The sequence below is a fragment of the Varroa jacobsoni genome, unplaced genomic scaffold (assembly GCF_002532875.2).
Source record: "Varroa jacobsoni isolate VJ856 unplaced genomic scaffold, vjacob_1.0 scaffold_1001, whole genome shotgun sequence".
NCBI lineage: Eukaryota > Metazoa > Arthropoda > Arachnida > Mesostigmata > Varroidae > Varroa > Varroa jacobsoni.
The window spans coordinates 126,979-145,205 of record NW_019213903.1 but is presented as its reverse complement, the minus strand read 5'-3'; the positions used below and the strand labels follow the sequence as shown (position 1 = coordinate 145,205).

The 18,227-nt window shown below is 40.4% G+C and overlaps 1 protein-coding gene across 1 annotated transcript in view; it reads left to right on the top strand.

Moving 5' to 3' along the window:
- Window positions 1-12,787: 12,787 nt before the first annotated feature.
- LOC111265722 (uncharacterized) overlaps window positions 12,788-18,227 on the top strand; it is a 10,380-nt gene continuing 4,940 nt past the window's right edge. The window contains exons 1-5 of the mRNA XM_022842623.2: window positions 12,788-12,944; window positions 16,193-16,272; window positions 16,717-16,852; window positions 17,218-17,536; window positions 18,062-18,171. Coding sequence (XP_022698358.1) covers window positions 12,788-12,944; window positions 16,193-16,272; window positions 16,717-16,852; window positions 17,218-17,536; window positions 18,062-18,171 — 802 coding nt within the window. The remainder of the gene's footprint in view (window positions 12,945-16,192; window positions 16,273-16,716; window positions 16,853-17,217; window positions 17,537-18,061; window positions 18,172-18,227) is intronic.

Here is an 18,227-nt window from a genome sequence, read left to right as displayed (position 1 = left end):
GTCGTTTATTATATTTGGTCATTTTTCCCCCCTTTTTTGACATATATATATATATATATATATATATATATATATATATATATATAGGTACGTCACATTTATGCACAGTGGGTGAAACACTTTTTACAGAAGTGAAATAAAGATCTTTAAATTTGGAGATTGGAACGTCAATGATCACCCTAAAACGACAATCATAAACTAGTCATAAACCATCAACGCTCCCCTACCCTTTCCTTCTCCGTGCCACCCCAGTCAGATCTTTGCGCCATCTGGTGTTAGCGACCGCACATACTGGTGATATTAATTGTTGTCGATGCCGGGTGTGGCAAATGTGGAGCTTGGATTATAATCAGATGTGAGTGATAATCGCATAACTCATTCGAAACCATCGCGCCGACTCTGTATTGCCATAACGTGTCCACAATTCAAAACGTTTGCCTACTTCAAATAATCATAAAATAAAAAAGTTTTGTTACAAGCACATGTGGCCTATCAGTAAAACGACATCTTCATTCGAGCAGTCAATCGCATCTACAATTTAAAAAGGCCCGCGCTCTTCACATATGAACAAAGAGATTGGTGGGAATCGAGTTCCTTAGTGTTGTACCAGATACATAATCAAATAACCTTTCAGAGTAGATATAAAAAGCATTTAGTTAACTAACCATTGATGGATATACTATTAAATGCTGTCTCTGTTGCAGTGGAAATCCGCTTGTAGGCATAGCCTTTTTTTTTTAGTGTACAAGGTCATGTGCCTAGATTACTTATTGGAAAAATAATGCTTTGAAATTGGATTAATCAAAATTTGATCGCGAGTTCATCCGAGGCTCCGAAATTCAACCGGGGCTTTACTGTCCTATTTATTCTCTCTAAAAATCTCATAAAAGATATTCACGTTTTCATTATCATAAAAAAATAGGTTGCAAAAGGTCAATGCCAGTGGCCTTCATATTTTCGCATTGTCTATTCCCGGCTTATACTAACAACAACAGTAGCATGAAATTATGTCTGATTTAAGCGTTTCTTTGGAGTTTAGAAGGCAAGGTTTATACTTGTAGTATAGGTTAATCTACGCTGTTACTACGACGAGTAACAGAGTAATGGCCATAAACTTTCGGGTAGACGATTGCGCCAACAACGTTTGTTGGCTGCGTTTTATACTCGGGTTCGTAGTCCAAGTACCTTTTGAGTTTTGCTCTGTTCCGCTTGAGTTCTACAGAACTTTTGCCGCCTTCCCTTAACCTCTTGTCGCTTTCAGCTTTTAGAAAATAGGTGCGAGTACCTCTAGTGATCGGTATAGTACGATGCTCCTATATTTTACAATCACCGTTAATATTTCTACGATACGTATTCTTTCGAATGTATATTATGGTGTTATAGCATCGTCATGCACAGCCCTGTGCTGCATGAGCACAGAGTATGCACACAGGATGACATTTAACAAATCACCAAGTTGTGCATGTGAGCATATCATAACTGGAGTAGCGAAAAAGAAGAAAAAAAAAAAAAGATTCTAATTACCTTGGGATAGCAATGGCGGGAAGATAGTCGTAGGACACGGCGTTAAATATCTCATGCTTTATGTCTACCGCCATTAAACGTTGGAGTTTTTCGACGCGAAACTGGGCGTACGGTCCTTCCTCGAACGTGGACAACCCCACGCGTATCTATATTTAGTAAGCAAGCAGGCTATCACTGCGCTGTCATATGAGAGGGACCTGCATTAGCACATCGTGATGATTTTCAGCCGAAGCCTTAGCTATAGAAGAAACTCTAGCAGAACCGGAACCGGTTTCCCAACTACAATAAACAGACCATCATCAAGTAAAAAGCATTATTTTTAGGGGTGAAAAATGGCAATCATCCTCAATACGATTTACCAGCATTTGACTCACGTGCTATGCAACAATCAGTGCACATGCGTTGATATTAATACGGGGTATTATCACGCGTACGGTATGTTTAGATATGATCGGTTTTCAAAAAAAGCTTTTTTCAAATGGGGCCATGGGACATCGAAGCATAGCTTCATCGTCAGAACCTGGTATTTGCGTGAAGGTAATATGACTTACTTTGGGGAAAGATATACGAGTGTATGAGAACTTCTGCTTCAATCGAGAGAGTTAAGGCAGATACATATGAAGGATACGCTCTACGCTCGTTCGTATCGAATTATTCCGCCAGTCTTCTTTCAATTTTAAAACTGAGTTATTTGAAGAACTCTTAATGACCGAAGGTCAATGTATGTAAAACATGTACTTTTTTTTTTTGTATTTTATGTCGCTCAAGAGTCGGCTGGCTGATCCAATTATCGAGACAAGGTCGTCAGATATTTAGTTAATCGATTAATTTGCTTCTATTCGGCCGCTTTAATGTTTCTGCCGATTTTTATCATAACATACGTTTCCTGAGTGACTCAGAAGTATCAGATATTCGTATCAGTTAAAAGCTGACGTGGCAAAAAATATTTACACTGTGAGCAGAAGTTAACGCTAGTTCCATAGAAAGAACTTTCTTCGCAAGAGAAAAATTCGTTTTGATCGTACGTTCGCGGGGATTCCTGGACAGGATCAACTAACCCCAAAATCTTGCACTTGTCTATTTGACATGTGAAATGTTTTGAGCCGCTTACCTTTATAGCCGGAGGACTTTACTGCAGGCCCGATCATAGAGTACTCTTAATTTGCTAGTCGTGGTAACAAGTTTATGATATCTCGCTCGTTATGACATCACCTCGAAGCCGCGTTCAGTGAGTGACTGCTGTTCGACCTTCGATAAGATATTCGATTTCACGAAATCGTATATCATCTGTCACAATTTCTACATGAATAGTTTGTACCAAAGCCCAATTTTCGTTCTCGATGGCGCTGGCTGAAAAAAAAGCTCGTTAGCTTCAAGCGGACATTCGGCAGTTACACAGAATTCAAGCTAAACTATAAATGCATATTATATGTGGGTAAATCTGGCCACGAAAAGGTCAGCCTTCAGTAGAGCTTTTCCAGCTTGTTAAATGTGTAGCGCGATCCTATAAATAAGTGGAGGATATGAAAAATGAGTGTCCCTTCAAGGGATCCTGGCATCTTAATCAAGTAAAAGTACCTTGTTGTATATCGACATTCAAACATACGATGTTTTCGTAATTATCGAGTCATGCTAGCCCCTAGTTAATGACCCGGAAAGGATATTTCGCTCTGGTGAGGCTTACTTAAATGACAGAAAACAAGTAGCAACGTTCCATTGACTTCTCAACAAATATTCACTCTAAGGGAAAATGGTTTCAACCGTTTTGTGGCCTATAACTAGTCTATATTTTTAGGCAAATGAGAAGGCCCAGTCGTACATATAGGGGAGGCTGTTTAACTCTGAATCAGCACAGTAGTGCTTACACAAGCTATTATATGTCATCTTTAGTAGCATTTGCCGTGTGATTTTTCATACGAACAATGCGTGCAATACAACAACGATGGGCTTTGCTGAGAATTCCGCCCTGTGGCCTTTCTAAAAAAATGTCTGCCTGATTCAATTTATTTTTAGACAAACTCTGTTCTCTATCTATTTTTTAACGGGTAACCCCTAAATTCAAAAATACCCTTAAACAATATTGTAGCTTTAATCCATTAATCTGCAGTTGATAACGACCACTTTTTAGCTAGCCTGACAAGGTAGCCTTTCACCTTATAGAAAAAAAATGAAAAGAAGCCCAGAATAGGGTTGTCAATAACATAAGCCAGTATAGCGTAGTTATGATTGTTAAACTCCATTTAAAGGCCCCTGGGATTTCCTGGTCTCTAACATCTTTCCCCAGAGTCTCATGAACGTGGCTTGCTTCCTGCTAATGTTTTGTTCAGTTGTATACGATTGAACTATTTGAGCCAGTACAATAGAGCCGTATGTCGTTTTTGTTATCAGTGTTGCCTTTTCTCTATAATTACAAAGTCGATCAAAAATGATCAACTATATAAAGTAGTTGTTTGCGAGCAGCTTGTTGTCGGGGAAATACATGGTTAGGCTGGGGCCTCTAGAGCATAATCCTTGAATAAGTTATACATTTCGCATGCATTCACAGAGTCTCCAGATTTGTCATCCTCACGAGCATCATGAAAACTAGCGTTGTCAACGTTACAACAACAAGGATGTCACCTAACATTGACGACCCGTCGTTCTGATAGGTTAAAAGGCAACCTCAACGTTGCTGCTGTATCTGAGGTCGTGCGTGAATTATTTTAAAAACTAGACCAGTAACTTCTAACCTGTGACCGTGTTTCCGGCCAAGGCATAACCATGTATCCAGATCTAATTAAAATTGAATTCCAGCTACACGCCAAATTTCGATGCTATTGCTTCAAGTTCAATAGAATAAGCGATTTGGTGGGGTGGCTTTTTTGGGGGGGCAGTGAATTTGGCCATATTTTGGCTGCAATGAAGCCTAATTTAGGGCTGCTATCGTAATTTAGCAAAGGAGGACTAAAGTTCGATTACTTTACAGGTACGACTCAGCCATCGACTGCTCCACTCTTCACAGCATTATGCTGTGGAGTGTAGGAGTGGAGCGGTCATATACGTTTTATATTTCAGAGCTACAAATTGGCCGAGTTAAGTATTGAGCGGCTATTAATACAGACTCTATATAAAACGCAACTTAACGTTTCTTTTTAGTAAACCTACTAAAGGTTTAAATAACGCAAATTTTAGATTGACTTGTGTAAGTTTCTTAAGTTTATTTCGCCGTCTGCTTTGCGCTTTATTTTGCCCAACTTTAACTCACCTAAAATGGGTTGGGGTTACAGCGCCACAAGATATATTTAATCGTCTTCACCCACGTGGGCCTGACCAAAAACCAAATGATCGGTCGGCGCATGTGAGCATAGGGTACGATCGTGATGATATGTTGGACGAAATTACAAATGTGCTTAAATATATCAAGGCGCACCGCGTACTTGATCTGAAAACCCTCAATGATCTCGACTACTTCAATATTATATTATGAATGTATAACACGTGTTTGAGTGAGGGTGCTACAGAAGGGTGGCGTCGATCTTGAATATACGAGGAACTTCGTCCGTTCCTCCTCCAGGAGGTGCGTGAATGCTTTAAATAAGGGAAATTGTAGGGTAGAAGGATTTCGAACGCGGAGTTGAACCCTGATGAGCTGCTGCAATTAAATAGTCGGTTCGGACAAGCAATAGTAGTAACAGGCAAAAACAAAACTTTAGACGCGTACACAAGATGTTAATAAGCCATAGTATTCTGGAAACAGTCAATATTTTGAGTGCGATATTGAATATTGATTAGAACATCTCCACAAACATCTGACATTGTTTTTGCCTGATTTAAAATACAGAAGATTGATTGAGCCAACGCTTTTCTTTCCTGCGGAAGATAACTTTACCAGTAGAGAAAAAGGTAAAAAAACAGTAGTAAATTTATGAATATAAATTAACCTTGTGCACATACACAGAGTGCATGATAATTACTTTTGTTACAACTTATTTTGCTCAACCTTAAGTGAGCTAAGTAGAGAGGTGTAGTACACGCATCACATCCTCCGGTCTGGCACTTCGCCGAAGCCTATCATTATACATGTGGCTTGCTAAGGGCCATTGTGCCTTATTGCCAAATTGGTAAGAAAAACTCTGCGATCCAGAGAGCTCACTTAGATAAAGCAGTCTACACCAGTGTTCTTATCATTAACAAAGGTCACATGGACCTGGATGATTTCGAAACGACCCAAGAAGACATTTACGGAGCTAAACATGGAAGAAGTTTAGGGCCATACAATATTGAAATCTATAGCGTTTTTAATACATTCATGTATTTTCGTTTACCACAATAAAGAAATTATACAGGTTAAGCATCTCGTTTGCACATCTGAGAGTTCTTGAGAGATCTCGATTCAACGTTAGATACGAAATGGTCACGCACTATATGATCTAAATCTGTGCTTCTGATTGAACTAGAGTGCCAACAAGTTAAAATCGCACTTTATGATAAAACGTGTTCATTTTCCCTATGGGATAATAGAAGAGCTATTTTGAAGCGTATGATGAAGTATAGGGTGCGTAAAAGTTCGCGATCTGTAAACAAGCAAGGACTAGAAGACCGTGGAGGAATATCTATGGCGGCACGCGCAATTTAGGACAATGGATCACTACCGTATAAAGCAGCATTTATTTTACATTGCCGTTGAAATAAGGATTCGATAACGCAAATATTCTGCAAAGGACATAGATCCTTTCTCGCCGGGAAAACGCTTTTAGCAGGCAGTTAGTTCCAAAATCCGAATAGATTGACCCAAAAAGGGTACGAACAACCAGTAAGGAGAAGTGTGGATACCGACCCAACGCGTCCAACACGACGTCATCCTCAACAATTTCTCCCATAGGCGAGCATTCTGTGACCAATTTAGAAGCAAGGTTTGGATCTAAATAAACGCGTTCGATGTGGGCAATTTTTAGTTTCAGCCACAAAGGGCAATCTGCCAACCATGCCTGCGTAAACCATGCTCTCAGGCCGACCGAGTGGCTGCTTCTGTCCTACAATTTGACCCCTTCCGCTTTCCTACGGCAGACGTATATGAAGGGCAGAGCGCAAAAAACAAGGCCGAAAATTATCCACAGCCTGAAACACTAAACATGTCAAAAGATTGATTAAAGAAATACTGAACTAAACAAAATTGAGCGAAAATCATCAAAATATATGAGAGGTCCATGAAGGACATTTGGTTGACATTATTTTTTATGTTCAGTGCAAATCAGACCCTCTGGGCTGGGCTGAGCTAGCTTCGATGCTGCGGTTTATTTCCGTTCCGTAAGTCTGAAGTTGCCCGGCACACGTTAGACAACGCAGGCTTACTTTATAAACGTTCTTCTTGTTTTTTTATTCAGTGGTTTGAATGAAATCAATATTATGAGTGTTCCAAGTCACTTTGTTCACTCTGTGGAAGAAATCGACAGAGTCTTCAAATGTCAATTTTTCTGGCTTTTTGACAGCTATGTGCCCTGTCGCGTTTATATTACGACATCGTACGAAAATACTGAATACACCAAAAACAATCAATAGAAGACTTTGCGTTTCATTGTAAAAGTGTTGTGGCAATTTAACTAAAATATCAAAAACTATCTGCACAATGCGTACTAATAAAGCTCTACGCAGACGATAACAGCGTATCGGACTTCGACATGAGACTGTGGCGCCATCATGGTGAAAAACATGTGGTTCCTTTTATCCTCATATGTTGTTCATTTATTACCCAGTCGAGGACCCTATCGGAGGATGATAACTGGCCACCAGTCACACGCCATCAACGGCCATCTCTCATTGTCACTGCAAAGAATCTTCGCGAAAGTTCCGCCTCCAATGAATGCTGCGCCCTCTGGTGCTGCCGACCGCAAACACTGATTGCTCCCTGATTGTAACTGTCGTCACTGTTGTTTGTTTTTGTTATTGTTGTCCGTGGTCCATGGAATTGGGGGTTTGTCCGTAAAACTGGCTGACGGCCTTTCACATTTCGTTCATCCAGAACTGCCACAATGCGACGGAAGAAAATGTTGTTTTACAAATATCAAGATTTTATGTCAATCGTATGCGACGTATTAGAGGAGAAGCAGGCTCCTTACCTTTTGGAAAATAATCTTATGTTGGAACGATGAAAATAAAATATTGAACTGACATTATAAAATATAAAAATATATATGCCTGTGTGTGTGCATAGAAGCCAATAAAAGCAATAAATATAAGGTGCACAGCTCTTTATTTAACTATGTTCATCAATAGCATTTCAAAAATGGTGACTATGCATTTCCGCCTATTACCCTTCGTTTCAGTCATAAATATCAACGCGGCATAAGTCTGATAGGTTTTTGTTTTTATCGAGAGGCTTGAGGAACGCGCACAACTGATTAAAGAAAGATAATGATAAAGTAAATCAGCGATTCAAGTACACTACAATAATTCGGCGTTTAATGTTTGGGCGTACATTCATTCAGCTTTCTAGCCTCAACGTTGTCGGGAGCTGTTACAATAATATCAAAGCAACAACAATCCTCTAGCTCATTTTTCGTGCACCTGTAACTATATAATCTGTATGCCAATCAGCGCCGTAATAACCCGTGGCCATTTTGCCACTGCAATAACATTATCAGTAAGTTCAACAGCCGGCAGGATTCAGCATTCAAACCCACGCAAAAGTCACCGTCGTTGCAGATCCTGAGGCAGTTGTCGCTATCAGTCGACGATTTGATCACTCGTTATGTAGACGCTCATCCAGGCACAACGAAGCAGTCTCCATATAGTTTTGATTGCTGCCGTTACTTACGTCTTTGCGTAATCATTTTCAAATTGAGATGGACTTACCATCATCAGCCGGCAGCTTCGAGCTTTTCGCATTTGCCTAACCTTCCAACGTCACATAGTGATCAGGCGGCAATCGGCAGTGACCTTCGTGCTGAAACGTTGCGGACGCAAGCCCCGCAGCTACCCGAAACGCTCAAAAGTCCAAAGCTTAATCCCAAATAAAAAGGGAACGTTAAAACGGAAATCTACGGCAGGACACCAGTCGCATAGGCAAGCTATAATAGCGGAGTTGGTGAAGGCAGAGCCTATCCGGCCGAACTGTCCAATCACGCGTTTCAGCTTTCGTCTGCTGGTGCGCGATCGTTTTCGAGCCAGAAACCACTACCTCATGGTGTTGCTCGATGTTCGGAGGCGATCACGTGTTTCGTCTAGTGCCGCTACAGATCAGCGGCCACCCGAAGATACTACCTTGTTGATTCTGATGCTTCTTCTGCTGCGGATGATGATGATCTGGGGCTGCCAATGACGCTGAGTTCCATGTGAACGCTTCGTATGAAATGAAACGTCGATTGGCATCTGCTGCTGCTACTGCGATATTCAAGCTATTTCGAATGTGATCGGATTTTGATGAGAGACCGCATCAAACGATCCCCACTCGCTCCTTCACTTTGAGGAACATCCCAACATCTATATAGTTTCCTGGGTCTTTGTCGTGAAGTTATCTGTGTCGCGTATTCTGATCTTTACAGCACCACGCACACTTTCGTTATGTCTTTTCGTCCTCTTTTTTGCCATTCAATATATATCGTGTATGAAATAACTGGGAAGAAGGGAACAGACATTAGGTACGATCGGTGTTATTTTTCAAGTTGCCGCATGCTAAACAAAGCTGTTCATGTTTTTCTATTGAAGACATCGAATTCTGCTATCGTTGGATACCTTCTTGAAGTTAATTAGTTAGTTTGTTTTTCTTGAAATGGATCCAGGTTTAACTTCAGTTGGCTTTTGGTATAACTATCTTTGTAACCGTATAGAAAATTACTAGGACATTTTTGCGAAGTAGGCCAGCATTCGTAGTGGGCGATTTGACGAGCTAACAAATAATCGAACTCCTTAAGGCCGTATAATTCTGTATTTTATTAAAGATGATTCCTTCACAAGAAAATCCAACGTGTGCATAACATGCACGAGCAAATCACAGTGATAAGTCATTGTGCAAAGCGTAAAAAGAAGCGCTTCAAAGAACATGATCATTGGCCTATTTAACCGCACATAGCAAAGGAAATGCTTAGGTACTATGTACTCAGTTACGGTGTGCACGCTTTATTCTGCAGGTCCTTGTGCTTTGCGGTTCTATATTTTTCGAATCAACGTAACATATTGTTCATGTCCATTTCATAGAACTGCGTAAATTGAGGATAAATGCATTACTGCTTACGAATTATACTTTTTTGCCAATATTATAATGCCAATCTCGCTGTCTCAACCCATCCGTTTGCTGAGTGATGTCTAACTTCTTTAATTTTTCACGAAAGGAGAGAGCTTGCCTATTCATCTGTAAATGGTGCATAACCTATTCTTACGGGAAAAAAGATCACGGCGGGGAAATAATGGCGCCGACGGCGAGGGGCTTGAAAGTCACGATTTATCGATCTGAGCAAATCAACGAACGGAATAGAGCCTAAGCACAAGACGAAAGGCGACGCAGGTCGACTGCGCGATGACAAGTTCCGTTTGAATCCTTCGAGAACTTCAACTCATTGAGACACATTGCCTGCTCGAGTCCTGGTAGGTCACAAAATTCAGATAGAGAGATCGCGTGCGCCAGTCTTGTATCGCCTGCAGGTTTATCCGGAATATCAAAGTATTATAAATAATTAGGTACGAACACCCTTCGTATAAATAAGGTTAACGGCTAGTGGTCTACCGAAATCGTTGTCGACTCAGTTGCTAATTAAGGTAAAGAAGATGGATCAAGGAGCATAATATCATACGAAGTAATAGATAAGTTCTCGAAAGCATTTAAAACGACCCTGACTTGTACTAAATAGTAACATTTCTGAACGGTACCCTAACAAGAAGACGGCGAATCTTATTTTAGATACGATGTTGTCCTAAATGCACGAACCCATTACAGTTTGGTCCTGTTTACTCCGAATATTATAGTTTATCAACTTCCAAATTGCTTACAAATTTAAGGAGGATGACTGCAGTTCCGGTAAGCTCCGAGATCACGGAACAGGAATCTCTATCAAGGATTATAGAATATAATAGAGGTTTTTCATCATAGCGGACGATTTGGAATCGGAGCGGGACAATTATGGTTTCGTTAAGTGTGAGAGACTGTGTCACGGTAGGTATCATCGTATGTCAAAAATAGCACACTGAAAACAACGGAGCAAAGTTTCTGAAAGCCATATACCCAGAACTGGGCATCTTGCCAATAACTATGCCTATATTTTCGTCTTCGTGTGTAGAATATCAAGGACAACATTTTAGCTCGCTTACCAAGTTCAGTTCAATTTACTTTCTCTTTTAAAAAAGGAAAAGCTGGAAGATTTGACGAACGGTAGGCGTTTAGCTTAGCCATACGTTGTGAGTCACTATCCATATGCAGTTATGATAGATAAACTTATCGCAAATGTATTACTAGCACACTCTATCAGATGACGTCAAAATTTCTCTACACTGTTTCTTTCCGGTCAATCTGTCTTTTCTCGGTGATCTTTCTGACTCGTTGACTAATTGGTTGTACCTTCGCGGAGTCCTAGAAGACAACGGATATCAGAAGTAATAGGAATGAAATCAAATTCGCCATAGCCAGCTCAATAGGCACGCGAACATACGCATCCACTCTCTTCACGGGCAACGAAGTGTCATTCGTGTGAATAATTCTGTCAGAAGCCTAAAACATCGAATTTGGACTTGAATTAATACAGATGTTGAAAAATACCCTCATGAGACCGCGAAGTCCACGTTATTGCGAGTGCGCCAGAGTAGTCTAGGGCGCAACTAGAGCTCGCCAGTATAGTGTCGGTAGTAGAATAACTTTGAATCACGTTGATCCGTGTTTCCGGCGCGTTTAACAAGTCATTGGCCTTCTAGATGTATATGAATAGCGTAATCCCCGTAAATGTACCTTCAACAAGAAGCCGAACCAGGGTCCGACCCAAATGACCTTAGCGCCGAAAAGTGGTTCACCCATTCAGTTCTAATAGTATATGTTGACACATCAGTGTAAATTGCCTTCGTCTCAGAAAAAAACAGGTGCTAGACGATTACACTAATTACATTTCCCATCACGATCGACGATCGCTATGCGAAAAGACCCGTGAACGATTCGGCTTGAATAGCAGCGCCAACTCTGGCTGAAGTTTTGAGCATATCGGGGTATTTTGACTCTGCTGATATTACTAAAATCTACCGCTCGAGCTAAAGAAGCAACTTCACTTCGATACTTACTCAGCTAGGCAGGTATATCATTGTATGCCCGTAACGTGAACGTAACTGACAACATAGCTAGGAAGATATTAGCGGTTTTGTGCGCGTCGTCAGGCTAGATCGGTGTCAATATCTGCTCGAGGATATCGCACCAGGCCACACATCCAGTAGGCAGACATCTGGCCTCCCTATTGTACCACACAATGGCATCACTCTCGTGATGTCGCTTCACCCATTGGCGGCTGACGATAACGGTACGGTTCCTGAAGTCGGACGGTTCAACTAACAAGTCTCCGCCTTCAATGACGAAAGCTCCGCCCACCCACACATGAGTGGCAGCGCTTCAGTTTCTCACAACACTGGCGTCCCCTGGTGAGAGAACTGTCGAATCAGGGAGAGGCAGATGATGGCGATAGATGAGGTCCCCGGGATTCGATTTTCCGACCTGGACATTGGCGACTCCCAACTCCCGACTAGACTTGATTCTATAGCCGATGTGGGCGATTACCAGGATTGCTTCAAGCTTCGGCATTCATGTAACAGCTTAAGTTATTAAGTAAAATTGTGTAGCACGTTAAGTGCGCGAAGCGCGATACCAACGGTAATACCTTGAACCAAACAAAGCTGTTGAAACGCCTCTGCTGTTGACATTTGTGGATGTGTGTGTGTGAGTGTGTGTGAGTGTGCCTGCGAGCATGTGTGTGTGTGTATGTGTGTATGTCTCGGTGCGTCAAATGACCAAAGAACGACGTTTGGTAAATTAGTGAACGTATCACCAATCGGACAAACATTCGGTGATTAGCTTGCTTAACGATTTGCCCCTACACCTTCCTTTGTTGACGCCCGAATGAAATTTGCCTAAGCGATTCGTCTCTGTTGAGCTGGGACCAAAGATTAGCGTTATCTTGAAGTGCATCGAGCACTTCTCTGCCTGTATGCAACTGGGTCTATGGGTTATCATTATCTAGGTGTGTAAATGCATGCGTCTCGAGACATAGGCATGTCAAGGTAAACGTGAATAGAGAGCAAGATAGCACTGCATTGAAGTGTAATGGAACCTTATCCGCCCTGTCCTTCGATGTACGATGGTACGGAAGTGAAGTTCGAGACATGGGAACCGACAACAACAAGTGCGTCGTCGGTTCCTCAGGTTGGCCATAACATTGATGGGCCAACTTTATCTTCATCGTCAAAACGGAAAAAAAATTGTAAGTGGCAATCTAGAGACGAAAATAACTCAAACGCATGAAGATTTTCAGAATATAGCGCCATTTCACCATAATATATATGGATGCGAACGGGCTTTTTTAAATATTTTCCCCTTTATACGTATCACTGATCATGCCGATAAATGGAACTTCAGTTTTATTCTTAGCTAGTACAATTGGCATCAGCTACAAATACCTCAGATGTAAAAAATACATAACTAACTATTGCAGAAACGATTCTACCAGAAATCTTGATGAAAACGTTAAAAATCATATTCAAAAAAACGATCTAATAGGTAAAAATATGCTTCACACTTCAGAAAGCCATCAAATTCTAATTTTTTCGACACAGTAGCTATCGATAGTTTAACCATAAAACGTCCATATAAACTTCTTGGGCAACGGCCTTGAAGGAACTATAGCAGCATGATAAATCTGCACTAAACACAATAGTCAAAATGTAGAAACAGTCGTCAATCGAAGACGAGTCATGCTCCTCCGTGTTTGCCATGACTCAGGAGCAGAGGATACCGGACAAATTTTCCGACTTCGTCAGTTCCAAAGAAATTTTGCCTATAACGTATATCTGAGGTCTTTTTTGAGCGATTCCATCACTTGCTAACTATGTAGAATTGGCTGCCAAGAAGCTCGTCGAAGCACCAGCGTCACCAAAGGTATACTTTTGCACCTTTTAAATTAGTTCAGGGTTTCCCGCCATATCTTTTCGTCTCGGTTGATAGGAATCTGCTCGTGTTCCTTACACGACCGAATACTAGATCGTAAGAAAATAAACCGTCAATTTCGGATAATCAAAGAAGGGTCTGATTTATGAGAGGGGTTCGTCCGATATGAAGACATCACACGATGACGAAATACTAGCGGAACCATGTATTTCCGTATAGCCAATCGAAAACTTTGACCATGAACAGCTTAACAACTAAAAAGTTTGACTTATCACCCATGTCTACGCTCGATTATGCTGGTACATATAACATATGGTGATGTTTGGCACGTGCGAGGTCGAGAAATGCTGTGAGAAGTTACTACAAATGACGTTTATGAACGTCCTTCTATAAGTCAGTAAGTTATAGGTCACTGGCACAATGAATGAACAGCTATATCAATATGTTAGGCACTATTTTGCCTAGTAAAATATTTATAGTTTTTTTTAACTTTTCAGGCTGTGAAATAGATAAACAAGAATATCTACTTAGAGGAAAACCTAAAATGTTGAATAGCAAAAAAAAATCATAGTTCGCTCGCAGCTAGCACGTACTCTTTGTACTAGTGACGATTGTATATCCTAACCAAGTCATGAGCAGTCGGACGAAACCGTTCACGATTTCCAACATCAGCTCAAGTTGTATAATTACCTAAACGTACGCGTTATACTACTACACTACTGGTGAAATCCACGACCGAATCATATTTTTACGAAGCGTAATTAAGAGATACATATATCTAATAATAATAAGTTATTTAGTGCAACCCTTTGCTAGACCCTTGTTACGTAGTATTCTAACATTAAAAATACGTGCGTACTTTACGTAATTGTAAATCAGTATTATTATTTTTCCGCCCGCGATTGTTTGCATCCTTTACCTCTAGTACCGTCTGACAGACCACCAGCAAACGCAATTGGGCATGGCACATGCCAGATACCGTGTACCTGGTATTTAATTTAAGAATAGACACAGGTAACATTGGTTAGAGTAAATCAATTCATACATATTTTTGCGGCCATCACCAGACTATCTATGGCGTCAAGTAACAGCCTTATCATTCTACCAATTTGGTAACATTGTTTGAGACGTAAGGCATTTAGCTAACTTACAGCGTAATACGGCACTTTTATTGCCACAGTTATGCCGCTATTACATCTATATTACATACAGGAATAAGTCTTTCTTTCCCTAAAGAAACTTTGCCCTTCAAAGATTCTATTCGCCATCAGACCAGAGTGTCAGGCAAATGTAGCAACTATCTTCTACACATGTCTTGTCAACAATGTGCTTTAGGCTTGCCAGACAATATTTCTGAGTTCTGAATTTTCTCTGAATCTGTTGCTAGGTTACATGTATTCAGTCCGTTTCGACATCATTGAAGCTCTGTGAAACCAAGAGATACTTCTTAGAAATGTGGCTTTTAATAAATATGCGCTGAGTATCAGCACTATATTGGGCTATTAAATTGCAAGAAGTTAGTTTATGCTGTATTAGTCAGATGTTACAAACATGCTTATGAGGAACTATAAACAATCGAAGAATGTTTCTAATTTATCATAAAATAATAATGCTATAAATACAATCAGCTGAAAGAACCTAGACAGAGCTGAATTTTTTTTGGAGGCGTGTTTCTTTGCATCTTTCGTACTCATGCCCCTATTTTTTACTTTAACATAGGTTCACAACTTTCTGCTGTTTTGTAAAGCACATGTGCTCGCTGGTCTATCGTAGCGTCTTGTTCTCCCAAAGGCGCTCGCAGCGTAAGTTAGGTTCAGGATTTTTTTCCCTTGGTATTTTTCTTTGATTTGTTGGACCAGTCTTTATTTAAACAAGACAGGCACAGTTCTTATATTTCTGTTGAGTCGCTTGGTAAAAAGAGAGCATGGTAAAGAATACGATACCTCCTATGCCATACGAGCAGCTCCTCAATCATTACTCAAAGAACAGAACCTAAGCCTGAGTAATGTCATAACAATAGTATGCCGAACCTTTTATTTTAGAACCGCCTATCGGAATGCATGTGGTTTCGTCTAAATAATCCTACATTGGTTTTTTGACTAGATACTAAAAGTCACCTGCCGCTACCTGATGAAGGAATCTAAGAATAATTTCCAATAGATAAAAATTTTGCTCGTAAAAGTCCGAAGCAAATTTTAGAAACGAGCAAGTTTCGAAAAGCATGAGTGGGCATGAGTCGCGTCCTCACGCTAGGTTACTCTGAGGATTTCCAGCCTTCAAATACCTGCCATAACAACATCTGTTGTTATGCAGTTAGACCTTTCACAAGGAGAAGTTTTACCAGTGATAATAATAAAAGCAAAGATTGATCTTTTCGTCCTAATAAATTATAGTTCATACGTACGTAAAAATCCAACATAAGCGTACTTATCCTGCCTCACCTGACCCTGTCACGTACAGCGTGGATCTGATTGAAAATGGATGAAGCATTTTTTTATGCCAAATGTGCCCCAAGCCGCAGGCAGACGCTAAAATAATCAATTCTGGGCTGCCTTTCGTCCACAGCTGAGCAGTTGGAAGATTTGGCTAAGGGAAAACGGCCTCGTACTGCCTACACGTCCTCACAACTCGTCGAACTCGAAAAGGTCCTTCAAATTCTAAATATGTTTTCATTAAATATATACCAGTTTATATTTTTACACCTTGAATGTATAGAAAATCCTTGGAAATTAATTAAACGCACCTCATAAGTAGGTAGCAGCATGAAGCTAAACAACATAGAATTAAAGGGTAAGTAAAATAGAAGATGTTTCTTTTTTGAGAGCAGACTTTTAAAGTTGGGAGCACCGACCAACGATTTGCTAGTAAAAAAAAGATCAAAATATGACTTTAGATATTTATAAACAGATTTAGTGTGCTGGAAAGATCCGCATGATAGTGAGTTCCGTGTGTATGTTTGAAACAAATACATGTTATATTTCCAGATAATATCTGCCTTTTTGGGCCTTATATAGAATTTAATTAATTTTTAATATTTGCATTTAAGATCAGCAAGTATAACCTCGTTTCAATGTTATAACTTTGCACAGGAATTTCGTTTTAGCCGGTATCTTTGTCGACCGCGACGCATTGAGCTGGCCGCCTTTCTAAAGCTTTCCGAGCGTCAGATTAAAATATGGTTCCAGAATAGGCGCATGAAGTATAAAAAAGAACTCCGTGCCAAAGGTATTTACGCTTAATATCAGAAGAAACTAAGTACTACCATCGGCTGACACCAGAGTAGTCGTCAAGATTCCAAGTAGCTTAGCTTCACAATAACAATTATACATCTGATTTATATCGTCGTTCACATCTCATCTTCCGCTAGCTAGTACGCAATCAAAATTTTCTGACGCCCGAACAGATTTGTACTTCGTTACTTTGCTCACTCTTTTTTGCCCCCCAATTTCCCTCTCTAGCTGCTTACTCACGTATGCTCGTACTTTCATAGAAACCAATCAGGTATATCTGAGTTAATTTAATACATAATATATCCTGAATATATAACACATATAGAATAAGTAAATTAACATGTTCCTCTCGTGCGTTAGGAATTACAGAACCTCCAAGCCCAATGCACGTTTCACCTCCCTTGTCGCCGTCGGACGAACGGAGACATCGATGTACCCACAAGCATATGCGACCGCTTTCCCCGCCTTCTTCTGCGGACCCACCAACCCTATCGCACAACTCGGCGACGTTGTCCTCGCAATCGCCTGTTGGCAACGTTTCCTCAGGACAAACATCGAATAACAATTCACAATCGATTCCTGTGTCTGCTGACTGCGGGCCTATCCACCCACAGCTGACCCAACATCTTCCTCCATCACCATCACCGAGCTCAGCGACGTCCTTGCCCAACACTGTCTGGTACTTCTTCGTTACCTGCGAACAGATATAATAATGATATCATAAATGGGTTCTATGATGGCTAACTCTTAAAGAGCTAATTTTTGTCTACCTTTGAGTGTAGGTAAACAGTCTTAATTATTATGGTGTGTGTCTTTTTAATGTGCCGGTAATATATGTACTGTTCGTGGTCCATTATCGAGGTCATCTTTGTCGATCTAAAGTATAGGGTGGAGAAAGGAATTTTCTATTGCAAATATGGGATTTATGATAGGATAAGTATGCTTAAGAGAGATCTAATTGAATAACTTTTATACTGAACCTAGTGCATTGAGAATTAATTATCCGGCAGGGATTCGAGCGGCAGAATCATTTCTGCGTAAACCAGCAAATTATTAAATAGATCTAATAGAAGCCTAAATATTTAAGAAAAATAAAGTAACTTACGAAAAGCTCTCCAAAATAGATTGCTTCGATCTTTAGTTCATGAATTTCAGTAACAGATGTTAAATGTAGGGAAGTAAGTTGTTATGTTGATCCATGCAGGTACAAGAGTTCTCCAGAACAATGTCTTCAATATTCATACCCTGAAATGGCGTTTGGGATGACAGTCAGAGCTCCTTCCCCAGATAGCATTCTGAGACAACACCGCCAAGGTTTGTTCGGCAACTCCTGTATCTGAGTCACGTCATATCTTTGTTTTTCTCACGAC